We start from the raw sequence: 24,595 nt of genomic DNA, 5'->3' as shown, positions 1-24,595 counted from the left end.
TTTAACAGCAGCTGCTGCTTTCCCCATGTTTAACCACTTCTGATTTACTCAGCCATGTACCCAGTTGAGTTCCTGCTGTGTCAGCTAATAAAGCACGAGAGTAAAATCCACGACGTGCTGTGCAGTAAATGAAAACGGGCGCGCTAGCCAGTGTGACAGAGGGTTACAGAATGCCAGCATTCGGAATTCTAAAACAGACGTGTGGGCTTGACTGCCCGCACCAAGACTCCCAATGCCAGAGTTCGGTAAAAAGGAAAGGAATCGTTTATTTAGAAGTTACACCGATTTACCGTATTTTGCCATGTATAATGCGCACCCACATTTCCCCCCAAACTTTAAGGGAAAAAAATCTTTTAAAATTCATTTGTATGTAGATACTTTTTTTGTATTATAAAGGAATTTTTGCATTTATTGTTGAACATTATGGTACAAGAAATTGTATGTACTGGTTACAAATGAGTAATACCCATGTATAATGCACACCCTTATTTTCCCCTCAAAAAGTTGGGCAAAAAATGCACATTATACACCGCAAAATATGGTAGAATGGTGGCAGGATTCTACCATTAAGTTCCAATCTCTCAAATACACATACACATACACACACACACACACAAACACACACCCCACCCCCGTCTCCTCCCTCTTGTCAAATCAGGCCAGTTTTCAGAATATGCCAGTCACAGCTCAGCATCCCCCTGGTCTCAGTTCAGAGATAAGTTTTTTTAGTAGAAGGCGGGCGGGCGCCCACCTGAGAGCGCTCCCAACCGCAGTAGCACTACCCCGGGGTCTCAGCTGTCGAGACCAAAGGGAAGGGTTGCGTCTGGCTCAGAACCAGGCTCGAGGTGACATGGGGACATACCTTCAGGCATCCGACCACACCTTTTCTAAGCCCAAGTGGGGACACCCAGACGCGCAGAAGAATCGGACCACGAACAAATCCCTACTTGTCTTCCGCGTGCGTTTTGACACGAGCCCCACGTGGTCTGCGTGGTGGGTGGGGCTATAAGCCCTGCCTTGGGGTGGGGCTTTGGGCGCCGGAAGCTCGTGCGGCTCTTTGCGCCCGACCGCGCGCCCTCCAACCATGGCGGTTCAGGCGAAGCGCCGGCGGGTGAGTCCTGAGCGCCCATCGGAAGCCCACCGCCCCGCCCAGCGCCTCGCACTGCTCCGCCCGGAATCCGTGCCGCGTGGGGGGTCTCCTTCACTTCCTCGTTCCCATCCCCCACCCAGAGCCCTTCCTCCGTGCGCGCCGCTGTCTCCCCCCTCTCCCAGCTTGCGCTCCGGACTGGGGCGTCGCCAGTGAGTTTGCTTGTCTTAGGTGACCGGGCCTGTGGGCAGCGGCGACGACAAGGACCTGGACCCGGACCCGGTGGCCGGCTTCCTGAGCTGGTGCCGGCGCGTGGGGCTGGACTTGAGTCCTAAAGTGAGTGAGAGTTGGGGCGGGAGACGGGGCCGGTGCGGGCCAGCTCTGATCCTCTGCTCCTCAACCCCCCCGGCCTCAACTTAGGTGGCGGTGAGCCGGCAGGGCACTGTGGCCGGCTACGGCATGGTGGCCCGGGAAAGCGTACAGCCTGGGGAGCTGCTGTTCTCGGTGCCGCGAGCCGCGCTCCTGTCGCAGTACACCTGCTCGATCGGCGGCCTGCTGGAGCGAGGTGGGCTCGCCGGCGGGGGTGAGCACCCAGGCGGGCTCCCGGGCCGCGCCGGGGCTCTGACTGCTGTCTCCCCCAGAGCGAGGCGCACTTGAGAGCCAGTCCGGCTGGGTGCCACTGCTCCTGGCGCTGCTCCACGAGCTGCAGGCCCCGGCCTCACCCTGGAGCCCTTACTTCGCGCTCTGGCCGGAGCTGGGCCGCTTGGAGCACCCCATGTTCTGGTGAGAGTCGTAGCGGGGGCTGAAACCGCCCGGGCCCGGGGACACGGCTGCCTCCCGAGCAGTGGTCCTGGGACGGTGTAAAGGGAACATTGGCGGGGTGTCCCCGCAGGCCCGAGGAGGAGCGCCGGCGGTTGCTGCAAGGCACAGGGGTACCTGAGGCGGTAGAGAAGGATTTGGCCAACATCCGCAGCGAGTACTACTCCGTTGTTCTGCCCTTCATGGAAGCCCACCCTGACCTGTTCAGCCCCAGGGTTCGCTCCCTGGAGCTCTACCACCAGCTTGTGGCTCTCGTGATGGCCTACAGGTCAGTGAGCAGAGCTTCCGAAACCACTTTTCCTTAGAGCTCTACTGAGGGACAAGAGGGTAAGAACTGGGAACGCCACCCCCAGCCTCTCACCCTGCACTGGGCTGTAGCCAGGTTCTTTCGGGTAGCTTTCAGGAACCACTGGAGGAAGAGGAGGATGAAAAAGAGCCAAACCCCCCTTTGATGGTGCCTGCTGCAGACATCCTAAACCACTTAGCCAATCACAATGCCAATCTAGAATACTCCTCGGTGAGTGGACCCCTCCCACTTCTTGTTCTGTGCATTGGTGACTGGGAGTGCCTGCCACTTACACGCCTGCCTGGTAAATTGGGCTAAATGGGCTCCAATTTCCTTGTCCTAAAAAGGTGAAGCTATCGCCTCCTGTATGTATTCATTTGGATATTCCAGTGAAGTCATATAATCACTCATATAGTCACTTTTGCATATTCCAGTGAAGTAGTTTGAGCATAACCCATCTCCTAGCCCTCAAAGTTGTGATTAACCCCCTCATGAACTTGACTACTGTCGATGACACTGGAGTTCTGCTGCTCTGCACAGACCCAGGGCTCCAGTGTGGAGTGTGGGTCTGCGGTTCCAGCACCAGGGCTGGTTATGTCGCTTCTGTTCCTGTGTGGACAGTTACTGTTGGGGGTGAGCACAGCATCAGTCCCATCACTGAACTGAACCTGCTGGAAGGTCTTCCTGAGAGGGGAGGAGCCACGCCACTAGTCTGGGAAGGGCCTGGTCCCAGCTTCTCCCTTCCACTCCAGAACTGTCTTCGGATGGTGGCTACTCAGCCCATTCCTAAAGGCCATGAAATTTTCAACACTTACGGGAAAATGGCTAATTGGCAGCTGATTCATATGTACGGTTTTGTTGAACCATACCCTGACAACACAGATGACACAGCTGACATTCAGATGGTGACAGTTCGTGAGGCAGCTTTACAGGGTGAGTGATTAACTGTCTTGGACGTTTGAATGTGCATCGGTTCCCACCCCGGTGCTCTGCTGAACAGCAGTTGGTTTTTGGAGACTAGGTGGCAGACTCAGGCGCAGACATCACACTATTTATCACCTCCGTCTGCAGGAACAAAAGGTGAAGCTGAAAGGCTCCTGCTGCAGGAGCGCTGGGACTACTTATGCAGACTGGAGATGGTGGGGGAGGAAGGAGCCTTTGTGATTGGGCGGGAAGAGGTGCTGACAGAAGAGGAACTGACCACCACGCTCAAGGTAAGGGGCTGAAAACGGCCAGTTAATGCTGAAAGCAGGCCTGAGTATTTGGTTGGGCAAAAAGGTTGTTTTCCCCAATTTGATGGCCCTAATAGTGCTTAGTTGTATTTAACTTCATTTGAAACAATTTTGTTAGATTGTATCGTGACAGCTGTTACATCAATGTGTATTAAGAAAATTGTGCAGCCATTTCAATATTGAAAATGGAACATAAGCAACATTTTTAGCATATTATACTCTATTATTTCAAGAAGATAAAAATGCAAAAAACAAGATCTGCATTGTGTAGAGAAGGTGCTGTGACTGTCGAAAGTGGTTTGCAGTTTCTTTGTATTGTCGACATTTTGGCCAGGTGATTCTTTACAATGGGGCTGACACACTGGAAGATGGTTAGTAGCACCCCTGGCCTCTACCCACTAGAAGCCAGCAACAAGAGATAGCTGACATTAATAAAAAACATCCAATTCCATAGTTATTGGTGAAAATGAACATGTGCCTTCTGTGGAAAAAATGTAATGGACTTTTTAGCCAACCCCGTATTTAGGAGCAGGAGTGATGAAGAGGAAACCTGAATGCTGCCAAGACAGGTTGGCTTCCCCACTGGAATTTCAGAAATATACCAGTAGTGCATCCCAGGTTAAGGGCCCTGCTGTCGTTTCTAGGTGCTGTGCATGCCTGCTGAGGAGTTCAGAGAGGTTCGAGACCAGGATGGATGGAGAGATGAGGAAAGGGAAGAGGACAGCCTGACAATCACAAATATCCCCAAGCTCAAAGAATCATGGAGGCAGCTTCTACGGGACAGTATTCTGTTGACCCTGCAAACCTATGCCACAGACTTAAAAACTGAGCAAGATTTGCTCAGTAATAAGGAGGCGTACACCAAACTCAGCTGGAGGGAACAACAGGCCTTACAGGTTCGTTACGGACAGAAGATGATCTTACACCAGTTGCTGGAACTGACAGGTTAAGCTAATAAGCAGGTTCCCTGTGCCTGGAACTGGAACATCCATGAGACATCCACAGGAACTTGATTCTAAGGTGATATTCAATGATGCTCAAAAAGGAGGAAATTCTGGATCTTTGTTTGCTTTTTCATATTAAATACCAGAAGGAAAAGGAACAAAGGTGTCTAAGATGAACTCTGAGGTAAGGGGACACGTTTAAGGGTTGGGGATAGCAGACTTGGGAATTGCTGATTGTCACCAAAACCAATACCCACTTTTTTAGTTACTACCATTGTTGTCTTGTTTTCAGTTTGCACGAAGGTTAGCAGTATGATTCTGATCATGAAAGGTCTTACTGTCATCTAGTGTTTGATAGCACAGACTTTGAAAGGAGACCTGGCGCTTTACCTTCTATAAAACAAACTTTGTTTCCTTCCTCTTAAAGGACAGAGTGAGTGAGTGATGCCACTGGCACTCAGAGCATCTGTTTTAACCCCTCAGCACTCTGAAGTCTGCTCCAGGTGGCACCACTCACTCTCCTGCAGGGAAGGAAGCACATGACACCAATGACATCAAAGCCTCACTTCATGTAAGATTTCCTGTTTAGCCCTGGACATTTGTCCTCTCTGGCTATAAAACTTGATAGCCATTAAAAGTACAAAATATTATTATAAGGGGGATAAGTTTTAAATATATACCTATTCCTTTCTTTTAAAAATAGAAAGCATTTTTAACTGTTAGAGCAGGTTTCTATGGTTAATTTTCTACTGTTGAAAAGGAACAGAAAAATACTATGTAAAAAAAAAATCACTTGTTTATTTGAACATGCCAGATGTCCAAAAGTAGTGGTAAAGATCTACCATTCAGCAAGAAGCTGGTGGTTCCCAAAGACCTTGGGCTTTGCAGGGGTGGGCTGTCCACTTTCCTCCTTACCTCTAGCACTGGCTGCTGCTACTGAGAAAAGGCACAGTGGACTCATGTGTGTGTCATGACTTTAATGTTGCATTGACTACAGTATGCATACACATACAAGAAGGAGGGGAGCTAAAGCCCAGGAACTAAAAAGGCTACAAAATACAACACGGACCAATACATTTACAAAACACTCAAAATCCTTACCAAAGGGACTGACGGTATTGGTCCTTTTGACTTTTGTTGGTATTCATTCAACTTAGCCTGGGATAAAAGGGGAGGGCAGTTCATACTATTGGTTCCCTTTCCTCAGTTTACAATTAACAGAGATGGGGGAGCTTTAGGCCTGCTCTGGTTTCCCTTTATAAAAAGGGGATGCTTTCCAGCAGTTGCTCTAAGTTTGGAGAAGGGACAAAGCAAAACCCGTAGGATTGTAACTGTGGGCTCTTTCCAGGTTCTCTGGTATACTAAATTCTACCACATCCACATTTCAACAACTTGGTAATCTTCAAGGTCCCCTGTCCACATTAAAAAAATAAGTTACATAATATTTAAACTGGCTTTTTTGGTTTTTTCTTTTTTTTTTGCGCTACTTCTTTGGGACACCAGGAATGTCAGAAGACATGGAACTATGTCCCCAGACAAGTGCACAGCAGCAGCAGCATCTTCAATAATAAGCTGGACAGGTACCAGTTTATATACTTGCCTTGGACATATTTTGCACAAACCCAAGAAGTTCCAGACAAAGGTTTTCTCTGTCATATATTTACACAAGTTCAAAATGATATTCACAGCATTTTCTAAATTTTGGCCAAGAGTCAAAAAATGCATTTAAACTTTGGAACGTGCCCACAGAGACAGGAAACTGACCCAAACAGTAATTGGGGCAGGTACCCAAGAACCAAAGGGCTGAGAAAGTCAGAAGAGCTGAACGGGTTCCTCAGCCAGTTTATGAACGTGGTGCTCTGGGACAGCCAGGCTGACAGTTCACAACAGAGAGGTGGTTCCATCTAACTGGCACCCGTCCCTTCCATTACTTGCTGAGCCTGCTTCTGTCCCATGCAGCACTGTGCAACCGACTGGAACAACCTGAAAAAGAGAGAGTGCAAGTCTGTGAGAGAAATTCAGGCCTGATAATATTTTGTGTCTCATTCACTTTAACAACTACCTCCTTTTTAATAATCCACCCAGGCTGAAGCCATCAAATGATCCTCATTCCGTCCCATTAAGACAATTAAAAAATTACTTTTAACTTACTTTTCAATTTCTGGGGCACAGTGTACAAACTCATGGTTCCAGAACTTAAATGCTGGATTTTTAATCAGCTCAATGAAGGTAATAAGCAGACCCCAAGGATGTGGCCTATTTACAATCAACCGTTCCAAGAGAACCCTGGAGAAGGAGAGAATAGGTTAATATTACACAGAAACACACAGATTCAGAACCACTTTTCCGATACTTTTTTTTTTTTTTTTGCCTAACTCTTCTCCTGATTATTAAACCACATGCAAAAATTGTTAGCTTTACTAAAGACTAGTGGATCAATCTCTGTCCTCTATACTGCATAGGTAATGTAGGGAGAATTGGAGTTAGGAAACCTAGCTTTGAGTCCTGCCTATTCCCCTGAGCCTAAGAGACTAAGTTACAGTCAAGTGAGGACAATATCAGATTACATGGTGCAAGAAAGTAATCACTCAAAGAATGCATTCAGCCCTGGCTGGCCTGTGAACCAGAGTCTCCAGTTCAATCCTCAGTCAGGGCACATGCCTGGGTTGCAAGCCAGGTCCCCAGTAGGGGGCGCATGAGAGGCAACCACAAATGATGTTTCTCTCCCTTTCTCCCTCCCTTTCTAAAAATACACAAATATTTTTTTAAAAGAATACACAATTTAAGGAAATAAATTCTAATACCACTAGTACATGTATAAACTGGTACTTTTTTTGAATAGCAGTTTAGTACCGGCTTAAATATTCATATCTTTTACCTAGCCAACTATATTTCTCAAGAAAATAAAGCATAAGAACAAAGATTTAAGTTCAAGGAAGTTTACTACAGCTTTATAAATAATCACAAGACAGGACATTATCACTACTTAATTTCCAGTATATAAATGTACCAGACTACTGTTATCTAATATCCACAAACTACTATTATAAGTGAAGGGGCAAGTTTAAAAAGTCTGACCCAGTTTGTCAAGTACATGCATCCATACTTCTCTCACTAGAATCTACCCATTGCTCAATCTCCAGTGCTGTATATTGTCCAAGCGATATACGAAAGATTCTTAACTACTGTCTGGAAAGCACAAGTATGATCCTATTATTTCTGCTGCTTAAAAACCTTTTAACCTAGAGATAAGTCCACATGCTTTAACATGGGCTTTAATAGGCCCGTGTGACTCAGGACTCGGGTTAAAAATTGCACTGCCACCAACACATGAGCTTAAAAATGTTGGTGTCTTGCTGCAAACTACTTATTTCAGCAGTGATTATTACCTGTAGCTGCATGTCATTGTTCACAACCATATCCCATATTAAACACATAAAAAGATGCTCAAAGAATTCATAGTAAAAGGGCTGAGGCACAACTAAGAAGCATCTGAAAAATCTCTTACCTTGTGATCTGTTCTTGGATAGCTTCAGTGTTTGCTTCTGCAAAAAGGTATAGCATGGTGCAGCTGAAGTAGTGAGTGTGGCTATTTGGGTACCGCAGCTGGTTTGCTATTGCATTTAAGAAGAGATACCGACCTACAAATCAAAAAAAAATCCAGCTTAGTGAGGACTTACTTTATAAGGCCAAGATAAGAAGGCAAATCATTTTACTGGTTAGGATTTAGATTTCTACTATAGGTTTAAAAATTATCCTACAGTTTTTAGGTCCCCAAGAGTTTTTATTTCTGTGCATTTTATTTCAGTATTTCTACATTAAAAAGTTTTCCCCCAAGAGACTTAGTGCAGGGTGTCACTGGTTTAATTCACCAGTCTCTTTATTGCCACTTAAGAGAAGACAGCTGGATTGTCATTTCTGCCTTTGTTCAATCTGCTCCAGTATTACATTTCGTGTAGCCTCTGGAAAACTCCATACACTCATTACAACCTGAGTGCAAAAACCAAGATACTATGAAAATAGTTTTGACCTCACAGCCCTTCTAAAAAGGGTCTTGAACTCCACACCAAGGGTTCTCAGACCACACTTGAGAACCACTAGTTTAAAGTATATTGGAATGAGTATTTATTAACTTGGCTCAGTTGTCTGGCCTCTGCTCAGTATTACTTATGTTTAACGTGTCCCTAAGGACTACTTTCTTTTTGCTCGGCTTGGGACGTGATATTCACTTTTATTAAATCTTGATTTTAAGCTGACTCAAATCTCTTCTACAAATAAGCCAACAATTTATACATACTCAAAATTAACTAGCTTCTCAAGAATCCAGAGCAAAGTCAAAATAGGCAGGCATTCTTCTAAAGTGTATGTGTGCTAAGGTGAGGACTGTATAGAATTGGTGAGTACCTAGTGAATCTCTATTACTTAAGAATACAGAATGTGAAATACAGTTCACAGGCAACCTAGAATAAAGTTATACTGTGAGCTTTTTGCCAAGCAAGTAGGGAAACTCCCATCCATGCACGTTTATACACCTAATGTCAATGTCCTGCCTGCCAAGTAAGCACCAGTAAGGGAAAAGGGGAAAAAGGCAGGTTAACAGAATGTTAACATTAATGCTATTTTTTAAAGAGGCTAATAAAAGGAACACATTTATTTTGCACACTAAAAAAGTACTGCAGTGACATACACTGGAATATTAACTGATGTGGTAAGCACTCTGGATGGTTCTTTCCTTTATGCTGTTTTGCACTGAGCAGATACTATCCAACTAAAAATAGCCAGGCATACCAATAAACATTGACAGAACATTCTTTCTCTCTTGTGGCTTATTTTTTATGACTGGACTGTGGCATAAAGTGCAGAGAACTTGACTCTGAGTAGAGACTGGCTTGACTCACCTTCAGTGTCCAAGTCCACAGCCAGGTTCTGGAATATGTCCATGTGAGCGGAGTGGGTGATGGTGCTCATTGAAGGTGTGCTGCCCTTGTTGTGGATGTGCGCAATGGCCTGAGTCCCGACATAGAGCACCAGTGCATTGATGAGCTGCAGGTTGTAGCGATTGCCAGGCTCATTGGATACCTAAATGAACACAACAGAGCTCCTGACTTACTCTCACAAATGGTTAATTTGGGCATTAGTATCTCTAAACCCTTTTCTAGGCCTTCATAGAAAAGCTGAACTGCTCTCGACATTCTGTGTAATTTAAATTTTAAATAAACTGACTTGAGTTTGTTGAGGTTACTTAGCAAATACACAAGAAAACAACAAATACCATTTCCCTTGGGAAACCAAAACCTTAACAGGAATGCACAAAAGTGAAGTTTATTAAAGGGGGGGGAGCACTATCTCAATTATATAAAAGATCTGTAGAGAGACAAAGTTGTGTTTCCTAGATGTGAAACTACTGGAAAGATAATATAATCTCAAGTCATTTTCTATACAGCAAGTTAAACCCATGTCTTTAGGAAAATCCCTGGAGTACTGTCTAGGAACAGTTGTTGTCAGTCTATCTCTGACAGAAAATCAGTCCACTCCTTGGTCACCTCTTCCAAGGTCTTGCCTTTGTGTCACTGATAAGATGATCTATAATCTCATTAATCTCACCCAACCATTAGGAAAGACTGGAGTGCTGAACACATAATACAATATACAGATGATGTGCTACAAAGTTGTACACCTGAAACTTGTAATTTATTAACTAATGTCACCCTACTTCAATAAATTAAAAAACAACAGTATGTATTAAAATCTTTTAATCAAGCTAAAAAGACTGACTCCCAAACAGGCCACACATAAGGACTATGCATAGAAAGTGCTCTCTATCTAAGACATAGCTGAGAATTAGCCAAACCAATTAACCTGCAGGTTGCTGCGCAGATCAGATAGAAAAGTGACCGGTGACCGAGTTTTAAGATAGGAATCCAAATCCTTTTTGAACTGAGGTGGCATCACTCCAGTAAAATTGGTGAGAATCCGGGGTGCAATGTTTATTTCACTCAACATATCCACCTGTCACAGACAAATACAAGAACTGCAACCAGGGCATTTGTAACGAGTTAACAACAAATTCTATCTATGTCAGAAAGTGGTAGAATTGTTTTTCTAAAACTATACACATCAAAAATGTCTTCAAGAGTAGAGCTGCTACTTTAATTTGAACATTTCACTGAAAATGTCATATGGTATGTGATATTGTTACAGAATTACAGCTTATGATTTTGTAGTAAAAGGGCGTTGTTTGCACTGGACCCTGTGGAATTAGCTTACTCACTCACTGAAGCACTAGTCTTGGAAAAGACACCCCAGAAGAATAAACATCATCATACTTGTTAATTTTTAAAAACATTCATGTGAAAGGTTAAAAAAAAAAGGGGGGGTAGAAACTACATAAAAATGACTGCCCATGCCAGGGTGGTGTGATTTTAAGTGGTCCCCTTTTCCCCCTTCAACAATTTAAACAAAACACCTGTGAAATGCTGACATTACAAAAGGTCTGTCTGTTCTGGCCCTGGCCGGTAGCTCAGCTGGTTAGAGCATTGTCCCAATATGACATGGCTGTGGGTACAATCCTCGATCAGGGTACATATAAGAATCAACCAATAAATTCATAAGTAAATGGAATAATAAATGGATGTTTCTCTCTCTACAATCAATAAAAGTAAAAAAAAAATTTAAGGTCTGTTCTGCAATTCTGTGCCATGGGGCCACCCAAATGATTGGCCTGCCACCTATTTCCCAGAGAAAGAACTAAAAATATTAAACATAATTTTCTTTTCCTTGAACTATTTGAAACTTTACCTTCAGATTAGGAGTGAATGGGTCTGGAAGCCTCATGTTTCTTGGGAAGGCACTCAGGATTAGATTTCTTAGCTGGATACAATTAGGTGGGATCACATCACAGAATCCGTAATGGTAATCACAAAGGAACTCAGGGAAATCATGCAGAAGAACCAGCAGCACTCTTAAAGTGCCCTATATATTTAAAAAAAAAAAAAAAAGAAAAGAAAAAGTATTTGCTGATTTCGCACTAAGAAAAAATTCCAGGCCTAGGTGCCTTTACTGGCATAACCTTACAAATACTTAAGAGCCCTGTTTTTGAAGTATAAATCAGTGATATATTATGACCAAATGGTCCAGGAATGCAATGATGATTTAAGCATTTGAAAATTAACAGAATTAAAACAGTAATGGGAAAAAATTGCCCTGGTCAGGTAGCCCAGTGGGTCTGAGCATCGTCCTGATATGCCAAGGTTGTGGATTTAATCCTGGGTCAGGGTACATAACGATAATCAACCAATGAATGCACAAATAAGTGTAACAACAAACTGATGTGGGTTGCTCTCTAAAAATCAATAAATTTAAAAAATTTTAATTACAGGATCTTGAATGCAAAAAAGCACTCAATAAAATTAATACCCATTTAATTATTTACAAATTCTCAGCAAATTACAAATAGAAGGGTATTTCCTTAATCAGATTATGGTATGTATAAAACAAATAAAATGCCCTAGCTGGTGTGGCTCAGTGGATTGAGCCAGTTTGATTCCCAGCCAGGGCACATGCCTGGGTTGCAGGCCAGATCACTGCAGTGGGGACAGGCAAGAGGCAACCACACATAGCTGTTTCTTTCCTTCTTTCCCTGCCTCTCTGAACATGAATAAATAAAATCTTTTAAAAAAATAAAAATAAAAACTCTTACATCTTAATTATTTTTTAATTAATTACCTTGTAGAGGATTTGCATAGGTTTGGTGAGTTCCACATTTCTAAGGAAAGGTGCTAAGTATTTGAATAAATCAATCAGTAACTGTGCATACATAGGCCACCCCTGAAAGAAAGAAATGTACATGAGTCTTACTCAGCTGCTATTCTGCGATCAGAAAATCAGCTACACTGTGACTTCTTCATATTAATATAACTAGAGAATACTGATGTTAAAGTACCTCTCTTAAAGACTGATTGGCATTAAAAAGGAATAAGCCTAATTTTGGAGGCAGAGGGAAACAAACTGCCTCCCCAAACTCCAGGACACAGAGGTCCTTGTGACTGCAGCAAAATTTAAAGAATGGGAGATGATCATGAGAAAATTTCACAGATATGGAACACTTGGCCAACTGAGAAACTGATGGCTAGGTCTGTTTTCTCAATTCTTTCTTTTAATTAAGTCCTGAATCTTGACCATTTCTTTTCCCAAAGCCAGATCCTCAATTCTTGGCAAATAGCCTCACCTAATTTACATGAACCCTCTATTTTAAGCCAAACTTGGCCTGCTCACCCATTTTCAATTGTACTAATTATGTTCATTCTGGGGTAATTTTATTCAATGTATTGTGCTCCTCTTCCTGGAAAGCACTTCTCCACCAACCAAAACTCCATCTAAGGATTATTTTATTCTCTCTCTCTTTTTTTAGCCAAATACATACATAAGCTTTGTTTTGATCTGAAAGGCCAATTAAGGGTATTGTCTACAGTAGTCATTTGTCATTTACTATAAGATGGGAGAGAAACTTCATGTTGTGTTTATTCACAACTATGTTAAAACTCTTTACTAGAATTTGATCCTAATTTCTTCAAAGGCAGTAACCAATGGTCCTCAACCTTGAGTGTGAGAGCCATTAGCATTTAGAGTGTGAACTTGTGAAACTGGCAGGTTCATAGCTCCATCACCCAGATATAAATGGCTACAGAGGTGGTCCAAACTTTCAACTTTAAAAGGCCCTTATGATACTGACCCAAGTAGCTCACAACAGACTTGGAGACACAATACCATAACCACTGAGGAATGACTCAGGCAGAGGCAGTCAAGTACTTGCTAAGCCTCTCCATATTAAATAGAAGAATTCCCAACTAAGCCTGAAGAGGTGTAATCACTACTACTAAAAGACTAATAGTGCTAGTGAGCCTCAGGTAGTTACAGTCTTCATCTGTAGGAGATAAACTGCAGCCACACCTTCTGCTGTGGCGTATGTGCCAGCATTCTTGCAATAAATATCCGATGGGAGATCAATTCGAGCCAGGCATACACAAAGCCAGGAGCTTTGGTAGGCCTCAAGATGTGGAACGTATTGCTGAAAGAAGAAAACCTTTGTTAGAAGCACAGTCTAAAATATAGTGAACACACAAAAAGAAGTAGACGAGCTTGTTATGAATAAATGTGCCTAAACCTGTAAGTTGGAACTTGTTCTACTTCTCAAATTTTACTATACTAAAACAGTAATCTTTACCAGGAAATCTCCATTAAATTGAACACTACTTACCAGAAAGCTGTAAGTGTCTGGAAATTAATGGTTTCCAATACATGCTCAGGTGCATTGAGTTCCAAGAGCAGCATAATAAAAATTCGATGGTAGGGAAGCTGCTGAAATTCACTTTGCCGAACATCGTGATCCTGCAGGAGAACTCCCACTACTATACCAAGGACCTACAGAACACACAGATTAGAGTTTTAAACCATGAAGGGAATTCACTTACCATTCTCCATAGTCAGGCTTTTTTACCTTGCATTCTTCAGTTCCACATTGGAGGAAAAGACATATACTATTTGAATATAAAATTACATGCCAACAGCTAAAGGGACTGACCACACATTGATCTGAGTTGGCCTGCAGAGCTTTGTGGGTTTTTTTTTTTGAATTTTAATAACTGCCAACCAGATATGTATACTCTCCACAGATGCCCAGTGGTTTTTCTAGAATTCTGTAAGTTAGCATATTTCATCAGGCTATTACAATCTAGCAACCGAATTTTTCTGGTCCGACATGAAGCTGACAAGAGGCAAATGGTTTATAATTCTCTTGTCACTGAGTAGACAGGGACCAGGACCAGGGAGAAGCTGTCAGGCCGCAGAAATGTCCTATATTTCTTATACAAAGAACTGTCCCAAGTGCCACTTGATTTTCCCACTTAACAGTGAAGAATATGACAACCTATTTGTAATTATGCAAGACCAAACTCTTAAGTCCATTTTTTCACTAATTTACTGCTCAGGTTTCTAAGAATTCCACTGTATAAAATCAAAAGAAAACTGTATTTTGCCTTCCTTGCCAGAAAAATGAAAACAATGATTTGCAGTGCTGCTCATGGTATCCGGGATGCCAATCTGAGTTATCAGTGAACATATCTAACCCTCTGGTGCAGTGATTCTGTGTCTGAGGACAAATCTCGTAGTAACTAAATACCTTTTAATTAGCGTTACCAAATGTTAACACACTGCAATACATTATGATTTTCTGGAGGGCCTTTCAGTTAACGCAACAAACTCTTCTTTCAAAATTTGGTGATTATGTTTACATTATCATCTATAGACTTAATTTCAGTACAGAAAAGGGGGTATTACAAAATGTTCTGGGAAAGAGCTGGGTCCTAAGGTTTTAGGACCACTGATGTAGGCTTCAAAGTGTACCTCGAGAGTAAAGCAAGAAAGGATTTCAGACCTTGTTCAGCAGATTAATCTTTGTGACAGTGTTGCTGGCCTCCCCTGAGTGCTTCACTAGCAGTGCAATGAGTCGGACGAAGGCATCCAGGTTGTGGTAGCACTTGGCTCGGATCATGGTGGGATTAGCAGCAGGATTGTGCTGCTGCTCTGCCTGAGCACGGTAACTGATCTCGACACACATCTCAGTACACAGACGAAAGAACCTTGTTATGAGGTCATCAGTCTTCAGGATTCCTTGCTGGTGCATCTACCAGGGGAACAAAAATATAGAGACATAATAAGATAAAACACACAAATAAACTTAATTTTCACGTTTAAGTAATATTCTCTCATTTATTCCCATTGTCACATTTCTAATTTTCACTCTGTAAAAAAGCTCTCATGAAAATGCCTTGGTCATTAAGGACCCATGACAAAATTGCTCCAGTTTTAAGTTTAATGGAGAAGATGGAAATTGAGAAAAGAGATAACATGGCAATTTTGAACAGCAGTCCGTACCCAAGTATTTTGGAAAATACGCAAATTAAACCAACTTTCAGTAAGTCACTAACAGTCACATTAACACCTTCTGTCCAGGGTATATTTTCCCCAAGGAGATGAAATTACAAATATTTAACTTTCTCAAAGAATAAAAGATAATTTCTTCCAAATGACTTAAGCAAAGGTTTTATAATTCCAACTAGCTTCACCAGGAAAATGAAGTAGTAATTTGTAGAAGTAGGTACCCATGAAAATACCTACAGACCATACCCAGTTACATTAATTTAAATTAAGTTAAAAATACAGTCGAAAGGGCAAGTTTATTCTTTCAAAAATAGATAAAGAACAAATTCTATGACATACAACTGGAAGGGAAGCAGCAGAGAAATTATTTTGCTAGTAAGAAAGGTAAGACAGTGACAAGCATTCAGGCAGCAGGAGGAGAAGGTCAATGCTTGCTTAACAGAGAAACCAAGCCCAGAATGAACACTTGACTGTTATCTTGGAAACTTCAACTGTCTCTTGATAAGCAATACAACAGCTGAACTGACAATCATGTAACCCTAGCCAAGAGAGGAGGCCAACAAAGGGACTTATGTATAGTGATCTAAAAATTAATGTGAGGAAATGAGGACAGACTGCTATATTCAAGATGGAGAACAAGGGAGAAAGAATTCTCAAAAGGATGCAAAAGAGAATAGAAAAGTATAACACATTATCTTTTTCAAATGGAGAGAAGAAGTAGCAGCTAGTAAGCTAGCAGGAAGAGCTGGGTCAGGTGCCACATCCATACCCATGAAATACCAATGATCACAAAAACCAATTAATTCAAAATTCTTCCATCCAAATCAGAAATTGAACTATAAACATGCAGTAATTGCTTTTCAATAGGTATGTTTTGTAATTCCCTCTATTTTTTAAAGGGAGAAATTTACTTAGTATGATTTACTAAGTAATACCTATCTTAAAAAAATAAATCCAGTTTCTATTTCCTAAAATTCAAATCTGCTCTTCCACAACCATCCATCATTTATTTGGTAACGGGTCTATTTTGTAATCTTTCTTTGATGCACACCCCATACTTTGGTCTCAGTTTAAAGAAATATAATGGTAAATCTGCAGAAATAAGCAGGTATGTCTCCCTGAACAAACATTACAAGAATTCTACTAAAGGAATTCTAAGGCCAGTTCAGGAGAAGCACCACTCTTGCTGCCAGTCAAGTACCATGATTAGGACACAATGACTACCGGGTCTGAATGCCTCACAGTGGCTGAAAGCAGCCCACTGAGGACCAAAACCAGAATGTTAAATGATACTATGGCTCTTTTTCTGCATTTTTTCCTGTTCATCCTGTTCACAATTATTCCTGCCAAACCTAGTTTTTAGTTTTTAGCTACGGAGTTGTTCCCTAACACTTTAAGTCAAAATTCAATTTAGATCAAATATAACCACAGTAAAGAACTTTTCTATGTGTAAAATATGTCATGTATTATATTGAGTAAATTATGTGGAATCTTAGAGTTGTAGCCAAGTACCTAAAACCTTTGTTGTATCCAAGGGTCATAAAAACCATCAGTATGGAGCATAAAAATAAAAAAATTTCAATTTAGATCAAATTGAATGAAAATAAATACTGGAAACTATTCCCCCCAAAGAACATGTTAATTAGTTTTAATTAGGTAAGTCACTTAATTTAGAAAATACAATAAAAAGCTCCACCACTGAAATATTTAAGTTTTCTTTGTTTTGTTGTATTTTCTTATTTTTTAAACATGGGCTACAAGAACTTTTAGGCCATACTCTCATCACTGCTGATTACCAAGCTAGCAAAATTACTACACACCTAGCAACTTCATTATTCATTATCTGACCTATTACACTTTATAGCTGTGACAACTGAAATGGGATAAACAGAACTAAAGGGGAGGAGTAAGAATGTTGACTTTGCTGCTTAGTGACCAGTGATGAAATAAGCTGTATCAATTTAACAAGGTTAATAAAATGGTGACATTTTTGGTTTACATGAGTATGGAGGTAACTGTCTGACCACAGATACATAATACTGAGCTTTAATATGGGAGGCATCACACCCTACTTATGTTGAATAAAAAGCACCTTTCTTTCCAAAAGCTCTACCTGTCCAACAAACGCAGAGAAAGCTTTGGTACTGTCACGGCCAGCTGCTGCTGAATGGTAGAGATTCACCCATTCCCTCAGAAGATACTCTGCCTTCTCCCTCAGGCCTGGAGGATCATCGTACTCTGAGGCTTGAGAGATCCCAGAATGCATCATAAAGTTAGGGCCTCCATGAGCACGATCAATCATTGCTTCATAGTTGGATCGCACTACTTCCATCAGCTGGGGCAATCTAGTACAATAAATCCAGAGTGAAAATCAGTCTACTCATGGTTGTGATTTGAGACATACAGTTGGACAATTTGCTTATTTAGTAGAAACCACAAGAGAGATGATCACTTTACCATTTCCACATTTAAACAAAACTATCCTCAGTCTCTTTGTTTCTATTTATGCATGAGGACACAATATGCAAATGACTGACCTTAGTTAAGCCACTTCTTGACCAAAAAATGATGCCCTTTGAAATGGAACTGATATTCATTCTATGTATTCACTGCATACCTACTACATGACATGACTTATGTGATGTGTCTTAATTTTGAACAGCTCATTGAGATATTATTTCCATTTTACACAAGAAATAGGCTTAGGGAGGGTCAATCAACTTACCTAAAATGAGACAGATTTTCAGTGGCAGGGCCAGGCTTAAACATAGGACTCTGACAATAAGTCTAATGCTAATATATATGTAGTGCTGTACAGAAAAAAGGCTTGGCAGTTAGTTAAGCTTTCATACCTCAGGGACAGTATTAGGCCTACCTATGGCTTCCCATATATTGTAGGTAAAGCAGTTATAACAGGTAATGTTAGTAAGTCTACATACTCATTTCTAAAGCTCTTTCTTAAACTGCTGAATACACACAAATCCCAAGCATTTCATCCTCACCCTTCTGGAGCATTGCCTCTGGAGTGAGCATTAATTCTCATGAGGGTTTCAATGGTGTGGAAGAGATCTGCCTCAGTAATATGGGCAACACTCCTTTCATCCACCAGCAGGATTTTTACCAATTGCATAGCAAATGCAACAGCCATGTAGTTTAAACCATTCTCCATCGACTGGCAACACAGAAAGCACAATATAAGAAAGGCAACAGTTACAGCAAACACACTTCCCAACTACCAGGGTCCCTTCTCCTGTTTAAGTAGACCCCTTCCATACCTGAGCTAGGTGAAGATCATACTGCTGCATATTAACCAAATGATTGCGAATTAGCAACTCCACTGCCTCCACATTATATTTATACTCGTCCCGACATTCAATTAGGCACCTAGAAAAAGTCAGTATTTCTTTATTTATAAAGGCTCAACCAAACACTGTAGCAGGTAAAATAAAGAGCCCATTTTATTCGATGATAATTTGTTCTAAACTAAGGATGCCTTGAGAACCAACTGCAAATCAATAATCAAGATTCAAAATAGCCAGTAATGAAGAACAGGGGGTAGTGTTAAAACTCAAGCTTGCTCTCAAAGCCTAGAAAACAAAGCATTCTGTTCAAGACATTAACATATTTATGTATGAACATCACTGCTATAAAAAGCAATAAAACCTTTTGAAACCAATGATCTACAATTTATCCCCCAAAGCAAAGTACTGGTTTTCTGAACCTGTCATGGGCACCAGGTGTGGAAAAAGAACAACCTTTCAACAATAATTACTACTTAGAATTAGAAATTCCAGCCTGGTTGGTGTGGCTCAGTGGTTGAGCACCAGCCTGCGAATTAAAGGGTTGCCAGTTCGATTCCCAGTCAGGGCACATCCCTGGGTTGCTGGCCAGGTCGCCAGTAGGGGGCGTGTGAGAGGCAAGCACACAATGATGTTTCTCTCCCACTTTTTCTCCCTCCCTTCCCCTCTCTAAATAAATAAATATTAGAAACTCCAAAAGTCCCATTTACCTTCCAGATTCAAGGGAAACCTCTGCACCCTAACAGGGCCATGTACACCAGAAGGCAGTCCAATAACTGTTACTCTTCTACGATGAGTACTGACCTTGTGATCTGTTTGTTACACCATGGAGACCCATATGCCCGGCCATCTTGAAGAGCTTTTAAGACCAAGAGGTGACATTCCCTGTAACGCAGCAGTAGGTCAGCATCAGCACCACTTGTAGCATCTAGTAAGCCCTCTACAGCCTATGGGGAAAGAAGTGTTCAGAACCATGGAAAATACAGTACTCAGCCTAACTATCAAAGCCAAAAGCAAAATCTTAATGCAAACTACAAGATACCTTCTAGGGCCCAGAGTTAACAATCTCTACACTCACCAAAGTTCTTTTCATAGAACCTAACACACACTCTGTGTAGTTTCTGTTGTGTTCCTCACTGTCACAAAAGGCTCCACTGTCCCTCCATAGTCAAAACCCAATGCTCTCCATCTACCCCATACCCCATTACCCAAATACTTGGGTCAGTGTGTCCCTCAAAATCTTTTAGCGCTGGCTGGTGTAGCTCAGTGGACTGAGTGTGGGCCTGCGAACCAAAGGGTCGCCAGTTTGATTCCTGGCCAGGGTATATGCCTGGGTTGTGGGTCAGATCCCCTGACGGGGGTATGTGAGAGACAACCACTCATTGATGTTTCTTTCCTTTTCTCCTTCCCTTCTCTCTAAAAATAAATAATATCTTCTTAAAAAGGAAAAAATCTATCTTTTGAAGTTTCTTGAATAATCATGTGCCCAGACTATCTTGCCTTTAAAAAATTCCCCCCCCACCTTTTTTTTAGAAATCGTTCTTCTATTACAGTTGTCCCAATTTCCCCCATCAAGTTACCATTTTTAACTGCCACAACTATAGTCTGCTATGTAGAAAATCACTGCCTTATTACAGAACAAAACTTGCACCCTGGCTGGTGTTGCTCAGTGTTGAGTGTCAGCCTGTCGCTGGTTTGATTCCCAGTCAGGGCACATGCCTGGGTTGCAGGCCAAATCCCCAGTTGGAGGCATGTGAGAGGCAACCAATGGATGCTTTTCTCACATGTTGTTGTTTCCCTCCTCTTTCTCCTTCCCTTCCCCTCTTTCTACATGTGAAACTCTTACCACCCCCCAAAACAACAAAAACAACAACAAAAACACCACACACACCAAAATTTGCTTCACATTAACTTTTAATCCTAAATGTAACTTTAGGAAACAAGGGTACATTACAAGTCACTGAATGTTTACAAACCTAGTTTCTTCTGAAATTAATAGTTTAAGAACTAACCTTCTGGAGCAATCCAAGAGCAGCTATGGCATCCCGAGAATTTCGAGATAATACTACAACCTCCAAAAGACTTCTAAGAGCCTGAGCTTGAGGGTTCATGGCCAACGTTGGTGGGATGGCATGTAGGTGCTGCTCTAGTTCTGTAATGCACTTATCATAAATTTGAGCTACATCATCTGTTGCCCAAGCTTGCTGTTTTAGAGAAGAAAACAACCAAAAAAGAGAAACAAAAATTATGAAGATTTTTCATTGGCTCAAGAGGCAACAAATATTTTTTCTGTCAAAATATGGAGGGGCTTTTCCATCCCCCACTCTGAACTATTCAGCCTTTAGATGTGGCAGTGCAAGGCAGACATGGGGGAGGAGGTACTTCGCTTGATAGTGGAAAAACTGGCAGATACCAACACAATCAAGTGATCAAAGAGAGCCTAATGAATAGGCTGACAGCAGCATCACTTGTGGCATCTAATAATCTCTCTACAATCTACAAAAGTTAAATAAACCTTGGAAAACAGAATACTTGGTCCAACTGTCAAAGTTAAACCAACCTCATGGATATTTAAAAAAAATTCCTTGTATGCCACGCTGATCTGATACAGAGAATAGAGAATACTTATTAAGGGACAATAACATTCATATTAAACTGTAATCCAAGGCAAGTATTTACCTTCATGGGCTGAGCTAAAAATCCTGTGGGTTGACTTAAATCATTTGTAGGCAAGAAGCCAGGCACATTGCGTGCAAATTCTTCATAAACAGCCAGCTGCTTTGGGTCCACACCACCAACCTTGGAAGAAGAAAACATGTTGACAGGATCCCCTTCATATTCAAAGGAAACTTTTTTGTGAAAGTGGCAAAGCACAGGGGTTCTGAGAAGGGACACAGGAGTCATTACACTGTGGTGCAGCATGGTGGAGGGTGCACCTGCATGCACACACACACATACACAGTGTTTCCCAAAGTCCTGTCAGAGTCACTAGCACTTATAAATTCATTACGTTTTCCACTGGAAAATGCCTCAAACAGGACCATACCACTGCAATTCTCCAAAACAACTGGTAAAAATGATCAGCGAAAAGAGTAACCAGCAATAAAAACCCAAGTACCCAAAGGAAGACTAAGGTGGAACACATTAAGGACTAACAAGCATATGAGCTCTTCACAATAGCACTTCCTGGGGACCGGGAGTGCACAACTAAGCTGCGCTTATTTATACCTTCTCCACAGGTTGCCCTTAGGTGAACTGCTACTGACATGAGAGACTTTCTCTAAAACAACATTTAACCCCAATGTCCTAGTCCTGGTGAGGAGTTTAAGCAAGAAAAACAGAAAGAAAACAAAGATAGGGTGTGGAGAGAGAGCCCCCAAGTCTCACTTTCAGCCTGATTTGCTCTGGCATCCGCTCAGCCTGGTATGTTAACACAACAGGATCACAGTACCTGCGCCCTTCTTGCCTAGCATGTTTTCTCAGCTCAAATTCCTGCCAAAAAAAAAAAAAAAGTCACTGAGGTTCTTGGTATGAGGCACTTTCTTAAACATTAAAACACACAACAACACCCCCCAAAACAAAAAACTTAAAAGGCAAATGCTAAACACTTACAGTTGCTAATCTCTTGTCCATCTCAGGGCCTGCTTTTTCTACTGCAGTCTTCTGAATAAAACAGCAAGCTAATTCACAATTGTCCTGAGCTAACTGAGCAGCTGCCTGATCCATCATTTCCCTTTGTTGTGGGGAAGCAGTCTATTGGGAGGAGACAGAAAGAAAAGGATTTCAGGTTTTTGGTAGACAGGACAGACAGGGTCATAGGAAATGCAGTGCTTAGACATATACATTTTAAGAGTTCTGACTTGACTTATGACTCAATTATGACCATGAAATAGTCTTAATCCTCTTCATCTGTAAGAATAAAAACACCATTCACCTAAAACTATCTTACCAGGTTGTTATAAAGATGGTAAACGAAATGAAAACAGTAAAGCAGTAAACAAAAGCATTATTTATTTATTTATTTTAGAGAGGGAAGGGTGGGAGAAAGAGAGGAAGAGAAACATTAATGTACGTTTGCCTCTCACGTGCCCCCCACCGGGGAGTTTTCCTGCATGCCAGGTGTGTGCCCTACACTGGGAATCTAACCTGTGACTGTTTCGCAGGCCAGCGCTCAATCCACTGAGCCACACCAGCTAGGGCACAAAGGCATTATTAATCATGACATCTGAGACCCGAAATTAACTGAATTATTTCAAGAGAGTGCTGTATGTAGGCACATACAAAGTCCCTTTAAATATTTTGTACTGTTTTACTCCAAGTGCTTTTAAATTCTTCATGATAAACTGAATCATAACTATTAACTTACGCATTAAAAAACCCACTTCATTTCTTTAAAGCAGTAAGTATGTACATGTCTACTATCTGCCAAACACTGAGCTGAGGATACAACAGTGAGCAAAAAGACATGATGCTTCACACCTCACAGAATTTACAATCTAAGAAGGAGGACGACATCAAATATGGTGACTATTACAATAGAAATATAAAAAGAAACTCAGACAAGCAGCAATCAGTTTTGTACTATGGTACGGAAATAACTTACACGAAGAGCTGAGGCAAAACTGTTTTTCAGGTTGGTGGATATGCTCATGAGCAAAGGTTCCCTGCAAGTAATCATAGCCATTCCAGCTGTCAAGTTACGCATCATGTGATGAGCTGCTATTCGCATTCGAGATTCCTCAGAATCCAGGGCAAAATCCTTCCTCACTATTTGCTCGCAAGTAGTCATGGCAATTTTAATTGATCGATCTACCACAGGATGGACCAACTCCTGGACAGCCCGTTCAATTGCTTGGCGTACACACTGCTTCAACTGTGGGTGGGCCTGAAACAAGGGAATCTAGGTGGGGGAAAACAAGGTAAGTCAACAGCTTGACAAGACAACCCAATTTCTATGGGCAATCACACCCAGGATTTCGGAATAATTCCAAGGTAACCAACTACCAACTTTAATCAATAAAAAGCTCAGGAGTGAGAAACTGGTCTACAAAGAGGTAGTAGTATACCTTGTGATACAAGATAACATGTCTTTTGTTTTTAAAAAGTTCAATTGTTCATTTCAAGATGCATTACCTGCTTAAAGACAAAATACCTGCTTAGTTAAAATGTGTGACTTAAGTATTCTTTTATTTTGTTAAGATTTATTTAGAGAGGGGGAAGGAAAAAAGAAAGAGAGCGAACACTGATCGGTTGCCTCTCACACAATCACAACCAGGAACCCAGCTCACAACCCAAGCATGTGCCCTGGCAGAAAATTGAACTGGTGACCTTTTTGGTTTGTGGGACAATGCCCAACCCACTGAACCACACCACCCAGGGCTCAAATCCTCTTATAAAAAGTAGCTTCTTCCCTGGCTGGTGTAGCTCAGTGGATTGAGCCCAAGCCTGCAAACCAGACAATCGTGGTTTGATTCCCAGTTAGGGCACATGCCTGGGTTGCAGGCCGGTTCCCTGCAGGCCAGTTCCCAGCAGGGGATGCACAAAAGGCAACCATACATTGATGTTTCTCCTCCTTTCTCCTTCCCTTCCCCTCTAAAGATAAATAAAAATCTTTTTAAAAAAAGTAACTTCTTTAGTAGTTTGGGAAAATGGAAAAAGAATCAAGTTTACAGAGAAAATGCCTTCTACAAAAACTTTTATTAATACAAATAATTCCTTAAAATAGCAAGCATTTTATATGAAGCCTTTGCTTTCACTTGAAAGATTGTTTCCAATCTTTTTTCTGGTAGAAAAGTATGCCTTAATATTCAGTCTCTTTAACTTACTGAATTTATAAGAAATTTTGGCCCTGGTTGGTGTGGCTCAGTGGACTGAGTGCCGGCCTACAAACCAAAGTTGCTGGTTCAAATCCCAGTTAGGGCACATGCCTGGGTTGCAGGCCAGGTCCCCAGTTGGGGGCATATAAAAGGTAACCAAATGTTGATGTTTCT

The 24,595-nt window shown here is 41.7% G+C and overlaps 2 protein-coding genes across 9 annotated transcripts in view; one reads left to right on the top strand and one right to left on the bottom strand.

Annotated features, from left to right (window-relative positions):
* The first annotated feature begins 1,008 nt into the window (after positions 1-1,008).
* On the top strand, positions 1,009-9,176 carry SETD6 (SET domain containing 6, protein lysine methyltransferase). Of its 2 annotated transcripts, XR_008391175.1 has the most exons (10): positions 1,009-1,111; positions 1,319-1,423; positions 1,508-1,652; positions 1,729-1,870; positions 1,980-2,174; positions 2,303-2,423; positions 2,945-3,125; positions 3,264-3,406; positions 4,069-4,552; positions 5,872-9,176. XR_008391175.1 is itself a non-coding variant. In XM_037141454.2 (9 exons), exons 1-9 carry the CDS (start codon positions 1,085-1,087, stop codon positions 4,372-4,374), a joined length of 1,365 nt encoding a protein of 454 aa, XP_036997349.2. In that variant the 5' UTR covers positions 1,009-1,084; the 3' UTR covers positions 4,375-9,176. The 2 variants fall into 2 exon arrangements, 1 of the variants encoding a protein (XP_036997349.2); XM_037141454.2 differs by having other exon boundaries at positions 4,069-9,176.
* Positions 5,331-24,595, bottom strand: part of CNOT1 (CCR4-NOT transcription complex subunit 1) — a 77,336-nt gene continuing 58,071 nt past the window's right edge. For 4 of the 7 annotated variants that reach the window (XM_037141448.2, XM_037141447.2, XM_037141450.2 and 1 more), the window contains exons 31-49: positions 23,209-23,505; positions 22,218-22,358; positions 21,993-22,097; positions 21,285-21,404; positions 20,618-20,809; positions 19,410-19,552; positions 18,582-18,690; positions 18,309-18,478; positions 17,399-17,651; positions 14,801-15,049; positions 13,625-13,788; positions 13,318-13,435; positions 12,094-12,195; positions 11,167-11,340; positions 10,228-10,377; positions 9,267-9,447; positions 7,877-8,009; positions 6,520-6,654; positions 5,331-6,351 (exon numbers count right to left, since the gene is read on the bottom strand). In XM_037141448.2, the coding sequence (XP_036997343.1) occupies positions 6,273-6,351; positions 6,520-6,654; positions 7,877-8,009; positions 9,267-9,447; positions 10,228-10,377; positions 11,167-11,340; positions 12,094-12,195; positions 13,318-13,435; positions 13,625-13,788; positions 14,801-15,049; positions 17,399-17,651; positions 18,309-18,478; positions 18,582-18,690; positions 19,410-19,552; positions 20,618-20,809; positions 21,285-21,404; positions 21,993-22,097; positions 22,218-22,358; positions 23,209-23,505 (3,015 nt within the window). In that variant the 3' untranslated portion in view covers positions 5,331-6,272. The remainder of the gene's footprint in view (positions 6,352-6,519; positions 6,655-7,876; positions 8,010-9,266; positions 9,448-10,227; positions 10,378-11,166; positions 11,341-12,093; positions 12,196-13,317; positions 13,436-13,624; positions 13,789-14,800; positions 15,050-17,398; positions 17,652-18,308; positions 18,479-18,581; positions 18,691-19,409; positions 19,553-20,617; positions 20,810-21,284; positions 21,405-21,992; positions 22,098-22,217; positions 22,359-23,208; positions 23,506-24,595) is intronic. The other 3 variants (XM_037141453.2, XM_037141452.2, XM_037141451.2) reach the window with 1 other exon arrangement.

This window comes from Artibeus jamaicensis, unplaced genomic scaffold, assembly GCF_021234435.1.
Source record: "Artibeus jamaicensis isolate MK-2021 breed Jamaican fruit bat unplaced genomic scaffold, CSHL_Jam_final contig_3152, whole genome shotgun sequence".
Classification (NCBI taxonomy): domain Eukaryota; kingdom Metazoa; phylum Chordata; class Mammalia; order Chiroptera; family Phyllostomidae; genus Artibeus; species Artibeus jamaicensis.
The sequence above is the reverse complement of the archived record's forward strand: the minus strand, read 5'-3'. Positions and strand labels throughout refer to the sequence as shown.

Coding starts and splice junctions, on each gene's coding strand:
- SETD6 (XM_037141454.2), top strand. CDS start 1,085: ATGGCGGTTCAGGCGAAGCGCCGGCGG. Junction 1,112..1,318: donor TTCAGGCGAAGCGCCGGCGG/GTGAGTCCTGAG, acceptor TGCTTGTCTTAG/GTGACCGGGCCTGTGGGCAG. Junction 3,407..4,068: donor AACTGACCACCACGCTCAAG/GTAAGGGGCTGA, acceptor TGTCGTTTCTAG/GTGCTGTGCATGCCTGCTGA.